General features: G+C 41.8%; 1 protein-coding gene across 2 annotated transcripts in view; it reads left to right on the plus strand.

The window, feature by feature from the left end:
* The window catches only part of LOC116896254 (zinc finger protein 58-like), a 43,896-nt gene extending 41,114 nt beyond the window's left edge, over positions 1-2,782 (plus strand). For both annotated transcript variants that reach the window (XM_032897328.1, XM_032897327.1), the window contains one exon: positions 1,126-2,782. In XM_032897328.1, the coding sequence (XP_032753219.1) occupies positions 1,126-2,435 (1,310 nt within the window). In that variant the 3' untranslated portion in view covers positions 2,436-2,782. The remainder of the gene's footprint in view (positions 1-1,125) is intronic.
* Positions 2,783-10,402: the final 7,620 nt, after the last annotated feature.

The raw sequence follows: 10,402 nt of genomic DNA on the forward strand, positions 1-10,402 counted from the left end.
ATCAGTCATAAGGCAAAGGAGTCCCCAAAACACAACAAAATGTCTTATCTCCATGATTTGTGCACCCAGTATAAAGGAGCCAAACTTGCTAGTCATCTCTACTTTCATACACAAGCAGTTGTAGTCAAAGGATTCTCCCCACAGAAACACTGGATTCAACCCCTTATTCACGGTTACCTTGAGTACTGGCTCTACAGTCTCCTTGGGATGTGTGAGTCTCTACTTCTGCCCACTGTGCAGCTCCTGGTTTGGTGGCTACTGCAGCAATCTGTGTTTCTCTTCTATTTTGTGCCCTATTCTCCACTCGGTGCTCAATGGTTATTTAATTTTATAAATTAATTAATCTTAGGAATAGGTAATTTTATTGCTAAGCCTGGTGCCCTATTGCATTAATCAAAGCACTTGAGAGTCAGAAGCAGGTAGATTTCTGAGTTCAAGACCAGCCTCAGATAAACATACCAATTTCTAGTACATCCAGGGTTACAAAGAAACCCTGTCTCAAAAAACAAACAAACAAAACCAACCAACCAAAAACATTAATGGGTGAACCTGAATTTTATTATTATGTCTTGCTATCACTCAAGTATATCTTTTTCAGTCATCAATATAAAACATAAAGTACTGTCCCAGATCCATAGGATATATGATTTAGTCTTGATGTGGAAAGTCTACTTCTTATGCAAAATATCTCTTGTACTTTTCAAAATAAAACTTTATACATAGGATAAAAATGTGATATTCAATCCAGTCTCACCCAATCACAATTAACTTTTTCTCATGCTTGGCTATTGTATAATTTTATGGATGTAGCCTTATAATATGTATATTGCTTTAAAGGCTTGTTTTTGGTAGCAAAATGCCCTTACAACTTACTTAGCTATTTAACTTTGAATAATATACCATTATTTCTTTGTTCTGTTTGATTGTGATCTTACTCTAGTAAAAATAGTTACCACCCACTATATATGTGAATTTTTCTCAGTGCCTTCAGGCATCAAAATATACTGCAAACTTTTATTTACGGTTAAATATATATGAGGTAATATTTTCATTTTAATAAATAAGCCATATAAATATAAAGAACATTGCTTAACTTTTATTCATATCTCAACTTTGTCTCAACAGGAATAGCACTCAATGATCCTAACTGTTACAGCAAGACCACTAACTGTAAATCACTTCTTATTAAACGACGAAGACTTCATAAAGGGGAGAAACCCTACAAGTGTGAAGAATGTGGTAAGGCCCTTGGTTCTCTTAAAACACTCTCTATACACCAGAGACTTCATACTGGAGACAAACCCTACAAGTGTAAAGAGTGTCATAAGGCCTTTAGTACTCGCTCAGCACTTTTTATACACATGAAAAATCATACTGATGAAAAAACCCACAAGTGTGAAGAATGTGGCAGATTATTTTACTATCCTTCAATGCTGAAACAACATCAGAGAATTCATTCTGGAGAGAAACCCTACAAGTGTCAAGAATGTGGAAAATCATTTTGCTATCTTTCAATGCTGAAACAACATCAGAGAATTCATTCTGGAGAGAAACTCTACAAGTGTGAAGAATGTGGAAAATCATTTTGCTATCTTTCAATGCTGAAACAGCATCAGAGAATTCATTCTGGAGAGAAACTCTACAAGTGTAAAGAATGTGGAAAATCCTTTTGCTTTCTCTCATTCCTTAAAGATCATCAAAGAAATCACTGTAGAGAAAATCCCTACCAGTATGAGGAATATGTAAAAATATTTTCCCCTCCTGTACACCTTCAAGAACATGAACAAATCCATATTGGAGAGAAACTCTTCAAATGTTCAGAATGCCACAAAGTGTTTTGTAATCACTCAGCCCTTAGGATACACATGAGAGTTCATACTGGGGAGAAACCTTACAAGTGTGTAGAGTGTGGTAGATGTTTTTCCTTCTCTTCTTGCCTTAGAAGACATGAACACATTCACTCTGAAAACAAACCCTACAAGTGTGAAGACTGTGGCAGATGCTTTTGCTCATCTTCATCCCGCAGACGACATCAAACATTCCATTCTGAATGTGAAGAATGTGGCAAAAGGTTTTCTTGTTCTGTAAGCCTTCAGGAACATCAAACAATCCATACAGGAGAGAAACCTTATAAGTGTGAAAATTGTCACAAAGCCTTTCCTTATCGCTCATCCCTTAGGAGACATAAGACAGTTCATACTAGAGAGAAATCGTACAGGTGTGAAAAGTGTTCTAGGTGCTTTTCCTCATTCTCATCCCTTGTACGACATCAAGTAATTCACTCTGAAGACAATCCACACAAGTGTGTGGAATGTGGCAAAGCCTTTGTTAATGTTTATGGCCTTACTCGACACATGACAGTTCATACTGGAGAGAAATCCTACAAAAGTCTTAAAAAGTGTATTCTTATTCAGCCCTTAAAAGACATCAAATAGTTCATACTGAATTAAACTCTGTGACTGTGTGGAGTGTTGTAGCAGTCAATATTAAAGAAGAATCTACCAGCTCTGGAAGGAGACATGGCATCTGTGGGGCATTTCATTTTAATCAATGTAGTTTTGCAACCCAACTTGCTGAGTTTTTAATTTCCATCCCACCTGACTCTGGCTACTCTTTGGGCCCTGCTGTGATCGCGCCGCCATGGCTAGCCCCACATTGCTGCTGGCTCATCTCTGGCCCCAACAGCAGCCACCCTCTTGTGACTCTTTGCTGTGAACTCTATTCACAGCCCCAGCATTGGCCTCCTGTGGTGATAGTTACAACTCTCAGTAACCCAATCAAAACTCAATAGGTTTGTAATTTATCAATAAGATTTATATCAGTAAGTCCTCATATCACAAAACATCCACAATAAACTCTGAAACAATTAATGTTAATATAAACTGCCCAACTAGATAAGACAAATTAAACTATAAAAATTCTTCCCTTATGAAATATTCATAACTACCTGTGGCCAATTGAGGCCACACAGATCTGAGCCATCCTTCTCTTTCTCCATCTTGGTTGTTCTCCCTCTTTCTCCTCTCTCCTTTCTCCAAAACTCTGTGCCCACTTACTTTTTCACTGCTCAGTCACAGCCCTTGCCTTATCTTGTGTTTGCCTCACCTGCATATAGACGTAATCAACAGAGTGGTAACAATCTTTCCTAATCTTCAAACTCTGTGCACCTCACACCAATCCATATGGTAGACTATTAAGTGAATTAGTTTGGAATGTCAACACAAACATCTTACTTCTACCAGCACAAATATTGAGAATGTTACCAGAGAACAGGGGAGACTTTGCTGTAACCTCCCAACCAGTATATTCAATAGTGTGCTTGAATATTGCATGGATTGCTGAATTTCTTTCTTCTGTACCTATAGGTATAAAATGAGACTGTTACCTTTTCATAACGTGGGTCTGAGATCTGGGCCATGCTATAGTTACTGTTGTTTTTCTCAGTAGGGTCACCAAAGCTCCTCTAATAATGTTTTTCCTGGGCATGTAAAAACGTCTATAAACTCACATTTCTCTTCTTTAGAAAAATGGTCTGCTTTGGTTCTAATGTAGGTTGAATGGTCGTTAGTTTTTCTTTCTCCAGGAAAAATCTAACAGAGCACATTGTCAGTCATATTAGTTCCAGAATGAAGAATCTTTATTTCCTTTCATTTCAAAACTGTTTCTCATCTTATTCCAACTTTCATGTCATAGAAACTTGGCAGTGAATTGAAATATGGACCAAAGCCACATGTACTCACTCAGTAGAAGGGATGTATTTGACTAGTGCAAGCACAAGAAAAAGCAACAGAAACCAAGACTACTTGGAATCATCAGAACACAGTTCTCTCATGATGGCAAATACTGGATATCCCAACACACCCACATAGCAAGATTTGAATTTAAAATCACATCTCATGATGATGATAGAGGACTTTAGGAAAAACATAAATAACTCCCTGAAAAATTACAGGACAACACAAATAAACAAGTACAAGCCCTTAAAGAGGAAACACAAAAATCTCTTACAGGATTACAGGAAAACACAAACAGGTGAAGGAATTTGTAGAGAGCTGCGACGTGCCGCGCCTCAAAGATGGTGCTGGTTTCTGCCTTCCACCCTCCCAACGGTGAGCACTCCTTGCAGTAAACAAGTCCTTATTTGGCTATGTCTGCCTGGCCCGCTAGCTTCCGCATAGTGACAGTCTATCTACATGACCCACATGGCTTGCTAGGACTGGCCAGTGCTAGCTGTTTAAGTGTGGTGCAGGGCGTTCCCCAGGGAGAGAGAGCCAGAAGAGAGAGAGGTCAGAAGATTGAATCAAGGTTCCTGAATAAAACTGCTTGAAGAAGATCTCCTGTGGTCGTGTCTTCCTTGCTGGTCGAGGTTGGGCGCGGCAAGTGGTGGCCTATACGGGGAATCCTCGAATCCACTGTAAAGGGATTCAACTCTCTCTGAGATCAGAACTTCTTGCAGTCAGGGCAGCGCTGGAAAGTTCCCAAGGTAAGGTGGGACAATAAGGACCGTGGGAAATAAGCGGCTATAAAGTCTCAGGGTAGTGAGCAAGTTCGAGTTAACAGCGAACCGAAAGTAAAGTTCGCGGTAGCAGCGAACCGAAAGTAAAGTTCGCGGTAACAGCAAACCGAAAGTAAAGTTCGTGGTAGCAGCGAACCAAAAGTAGCAAGACACGCAGTGAATTTAGCCGTAGCAGCATAGAAAGTTTTTGTCTTGGGGACCTCACAGTCTTGTCCAATTTTTCTGGCTCTTCAAGAGCTGTTTGAGCAAAAGAAACTAAAAATAAAAAGAAGCACCATAGAGAGATTTTTGAGTGAATGGGAAGCCATTGCACCCTGGTTCGCAGCCTCTGGTAATCTCACGGTGGCGAGCTGGGACAAGTTAGGGAAAGACCTTGATTTTGCCCGGGAACAGGGGACTCTAAGACCTGGGGTCCGTACAGTATGGCGCTTAGTGCGTAGCTGCCTTGAGGATCAGAAATGTTGTCAGGCAGCTATAGAGAAGGGGCAAGCTGCCCTAGAAATGCTTCAAGAGGAGAGGTCAGAAAAGCAGGGAAGTGCAAAGGAGACAGACTCAGAAAAGACAGATACAGAGGAGGAAACAGATGAAACAGATTCAGAAGAAGAGTTACAAGAGTTGATAGATCAAATGCGGAATCAGTCTCTAAGGAATAGACGGAAGAAGAAAAGGAAAAAACCTAAAATGGGGGAGGAACCTCCTGGGCGGTTCCCCTCAGCTCCTCCTCCCTGCAATGTTATAGAGGGAGGAAGTAGAGTTTCGGGTAGTACATTCTGCCCAGAAGTGTGGAAGGCAGTCCGCACAGAACTACATCTGGCCTATCCTGTGTATGTGGATGCTAATCAACAAAGGTATCATGAGCCTTTAGACTTTAAGGTGATCAAGCCCCTGGCGGAATCAGTCAGGACATATGGCATTACGGCCTCATTTACCATAGCCCAGGTTGAGGCCTTACACAGATTTTGCATGACTCCTAGTGAATAGACTAACCTTGCTCAGGCCTATCTTAGTCCGGGACAGTATTTGGACTGGAAAGCTTTTCTTATTGAGTTTGCCAATGAACAGGCTGCTGCTAATTTGGCAGCAGGGGGTGGCCAGGCTGCCTGGGATAGGGATATGCTGCTGGGTCAGGGACGCTTTGCCAATGCTCAGACAGGGTATCCAGGACAGGTTTACCAGCAGATTAATGAAGTTGCAACAAAGGCATGGAAATCCTTACCTAATAAGGGAGAAGTGAGTGGAAACCTCACCAAGATCCTTCAAGGACCTATGGAGCCATTCTCTGACTTTGTAGCCTGATTAGTAGAAGCAGTGGGGAAAGTCTTTGGAGACCCCGATACTGCTATGCCCTTGATTAAACAGTTGGCCTATGAACAGTGCACAAGGGAATGCCGAGCCGCTATCACTCCTTACAAGAACAAGGGACTTGAAGCTTGGATGAAGGTCTGTAGAGAAATAGGGGGACCTTTGACTAATGCTGGACTTGTGGCTTTTACCCTCTCTACCAGCCTGTTGGCCTGTGGTAGTGATTGATATAAAAGATTGCTTTTTCTCCATACCTCTTTGTCCAAGGGATAGTGAAAGATTTGCTTTTACTGTTCTATCATGCAATCATGAAGAACCTGATCAAAGATATGAATGTGTGGTTTTACCACAAGGTATGGCCAATAGCCCTACTATGTGTCAACTTTTTGTGGGCAACGCCATCGCCCCATTAAGACAGAAGTTTCCCGCACTGAGATGCATACATTTTATGGATGATATCCTTTTAACTGCAAAGAATGAAGAGATTTTTAGATTTAGCATATGGAGATTTAGTTAAATTGCTAGAAGGTAAAGGATTGATTATTGCCCCTGAAAAGGTACAAAAGGGCAATCTTGTAAATTATTTAGGAACAAAAGTAAGCCCTTGTATCATTATCCCCCAAAAGGTTGAATTGAGAAAAGATAACCTTAAGACTCTTAATGATTTTCAAAAATTATTGGGAGATATTAATTGGGTCAGATGTTATTTAAAATTACCAAATTATGAATTAAAACCATCATATAATATTTTGGCTGGGAATTCGGCCTTGGATTCTCCTAGACAATTGACTGATGAAGCAAGGGAAGCTTTAAAGAAAGTTGAAAAAGCATTACAAGGCGTAATGTTACATCGATGGAAGGAGGGTGCAGACATTGTGCTATGCATTCTAGCCACCTACATGCAGCCCACAGGATTGTTGTGGCAAGATGGCCCTCTGCTTTGGGTTTATCCCAGAGCTTCTCCAGCTAGATCAGTAGAGTATTATCCTACAGCAGTTGCACGATTAGCCCTGAATGGGATTCAACAGTGCATACAATATTTTGGTGTTTCCCCAACCTCGATCATAGTGCCTTATACAGGTCAGCAGATGAAGATCTTATGTGTCACTGTGGATGATTGGGCTATATTACGCTGTGGATTCCATGGAGAGATAGATAGTCATTATCCAAAACACCCTTTGCTATCCTTCTTTAAGGAACATCCCGTGATTTTTCCTAAGGTTACCTCCAGTGTTCCCATACAGGGGGCCCCAAACATTTTTACAGATGGATCCAAAATGGCTGTGGAGCCTATATGGTTGACCATCAAGACCCAATTTTGTGTCAATATCAACCCGGCTCTCCAAGTAATTGAACTCAAAATTGTGCTGGAAGTGTTTAAAAATTGTTCTTTTGCCTTTAATTTGCTCTCTGATTCATCATATGTTGTTAATGCAGTTAAGACACTAGAAGTGGCTGGCCTTATTAAAATTAGCAGCACGGGCATGCCAGCTGCTGAGGGAACTTCAGGAATTGATCTGGAAAAGAGGTCACAAGTTTTTTGTCCAACATATTAGAGCTCATACAGGTTTGCCTGGTCCTCTCAGTGAGGGAAATGATCTTGTGGATAGATGTACCCGAATGGAGTTTATCTTCTTAAGCTCATCATTGGATCAAGCCTGACAGTTTATCAACACTTTCATGTGCCTACCAAAACCTTACAGCAGAAGTTTCATCTGTCGCGAGCAGATGCTCGACAGATAGTTTTAGGATGTCAACACTGTATCACTTTCCATCATCCCCCTAGTGTGGGGGTTAATCCCAGGGGCTTACTGCCTCTAAACATTTGGCAAATGGATGTAACTCACATATCTGGATTTGGGACTCTAAAATACATTCATATTTCTGTGGATACCTGCTCAGGTGTCATCCATGCTACCCCTATGAGTGGGGAAAAGGCACACAATGTTATTGGACACTGCCTAGAAGCCTGGACTGCTTGGGGAAAGTCTCAACACTTAAAAACTGATAATGGCCCAGCATACACTGCCCAATCTTTCAAATCCTTTTGTAAACAGATGGATGTGCAGTTGAGCCATGGTCTGCCTTATAATCCCCAAGGTCAAGGTATTGTTGAGCGAGCACATCGTACCTTGAAGGAATGCTTAATTAAACAGAACGGGGGAATAGGTCATGGCAGAACTCCTAAGGAACAGATATCCTTAGCCCTTTTTACTCTTAATTTTTTAATTTTGGATGATGATGGCCTTTCTGCCGCTGACCGACATCAGTGTTGGGCGGGCACATTGAAAGGTTATGTGAAGTGGAAAGATGTGCTCACTGGCTTATGGCATGGGCCAGACCCTGTGTTGGCGTGGGCAAGAGGGTCTGTTTGTGTGTTTCCTCAGGACCGGCAAGATCCATTGTGGGTCCCTGAAAGATTGACCAGGAGGTGCAACAAGAATGAAGATCCTGCTGTTGCTGACACTTCTCGGTGTGACCCAAATGCTGGTCAAAACGGAGCCCCAGTGGGGGATACTACGGTGTTCCCTTAGACTCATGCCGACACGTCATGACCTTTAAGCCCACTCCCTAATTTGTCTAAACAGTTGTCAAGTTATTTTTAGGTAATTGGACTGAGAATTGATTTCTTTTTTTTTTTTTTTTTTTTTATTAACTTGAGTATTTATGTACATTTGAAAGTGTTATTCCTTTCCGGTTTCGGCAAACATCCCTTCCTCCCCCCCTTCCTTATGGGTGTTCCCCTCCCCCCCCCCCCCCCCTTTCCCCCCCCCCCCCCCCCGTCTAGTTCACCGGGGGTTCAGTCTTAGCAGGGCCCAGGGCTTCCCCTTCCACTGTGCTCTTACTAGGATATTCATTGCTACCTATGAGGTCAGAGTCCAGGGTCAGTCCATGTATAGTCTTTAGGTAGTGGCTTAGTCCCTGGAAGCTCTGGTTGCTTGGCATTGTTGTACATATGGGGTCTCAAGCCCCTTCAAGCTCTTCCAGTTCATTCTCTGATTCCTTCAACGGGGTCCCGTTCTCAGTTCAGTGGTTTGCTGCTGGCATTCGCCTCTGTATTTGCTGTATTCTGGCTGTGTCTCTCAGGATCGATCTACATCCGCCCCTGTCGGTCTGCACTTTTTGCTTCATCCATCTTGTCTAATTGGGTGGCTGTATATGTATGGGCCACATGTGGGGCAGGCTCTGAATGGGTGTTCCTTCAGTCTCTGTTTTAATCTTTTGCCTATCTCTTCCCTGCCAAGGGTATTCTTGTTCCCCTTTTAAAGAAGGAGTGAAGCCTTCACATTTTGATCATCCGTCTTGAGTTTCATTTGTTCTAGGCAACTAGGGTAATTCAAGCATTTGGGCTAATAGCCACTTATCAGTGAGTGCATACCATGTATGTCTTTCTGTGATTGGGTTAGCTCACTCAGGATGATATTTTCCAGGTCTAACCATTTGCCAAATTTAATTTCATAAAGTCATTGTTTTTGATAGCTGAGTAATATTCCATTGTGTAGATGTACCACATTTTCTGTATCCATTCCTCTGTTGAAGGGCATCTGGGTTCTTTCCAGCTTCTGGCTATTATAAATAAGGCTGCGATGAACATAGTGGAGCACGTGTCTTTTTTTATATGTTGGGGCATCTTTTGGGTATATGCCCAAGAGAGGTATAGCTGGATCCTCAGGCAGTTCAATGTCCAATTTTCTGAGAAACCTCCAGACTGATTTCCAGAATGGTTGTACCAGTCTGCAACCCCACCAACAATGGAGGAGTGTTCCTCTTTCTCCACATCCTCGCCAGCATTTGCTGTCACCTGAGTTTTTGATCTTAGCCATTCTCACTGGTGTGAGGTGAAATCTCAGGGTTGTTTTGATTTGCATTTCCCTGATGACTAAAGATGTTGAACATTTCTTTAGGTGTTTCTCAGCCATTCGGCATTCCTCAGCTGTGAATTCTTTGTTTAGCTCTGAACCCCATTTTTTAATAGGGTTATTTGTCTCCCTGCAGTCTAACTTTTTGAGTTCTTTGTATATTTTGGTTATAAGGCCTCTATCAGTTGTAGGATTGGTAAAGATCTTTTCCCAATCTGTTGGTTGCCGCGTTTTGTCCTGACCACAGTGTCCTTTGCCTTACAGAAGCTTTGTAGTTTTATGAGATCCCATTTGTCCATTCTTGATCTTAGAGCATAAGCCATTGGTGTTTTGTTCAGGAAATTTTTCCAGTGCCCATGTGTTCCAGATGCTTCCCTAGTTTTTCTTCTATTAGTTTGAGTGTGTCTGGTTTGATGTGGAGGTCCTTGATCCACTTGGACTTAAGCTTTGTACAGGGTGATAAGCATGGATCGATCTGCATTCTTCTACATGTTGACCTCCAGTTGAACCAGCACCATTTGCTGAAAATGCTATCTTTTTTCCATTGATGGTTTTGGCTCCTTTGTCAAAAAATCAAGTGACCATAGGTGTGTGGGTTCATTTCTGGGTCTTCAATTCTATTCCATTGGTCTATCTGTCTGTCTCTGTACCAATACCATGCAGTTTTTATCACTATTGCTCTGTAATACTGCTTGAGTTCAGGGACAGCGATTCCCCTGAAGTC

Source organism: Rattus rattus, chromosome 3 (genome assembly GCF_011064425.1).
Source record: "Rattus rattus isolate New Zealand chromosome 3, Rrattus_CSIRO_v1, whole genome shotgun sequence".
Classification (NCBI taxonomy): domain Eukaryota; kingdom Metazoa; phylum Chordata; class Mammalia; order Rodentia; family Muridae; genus Rattus; species Rattus rattus.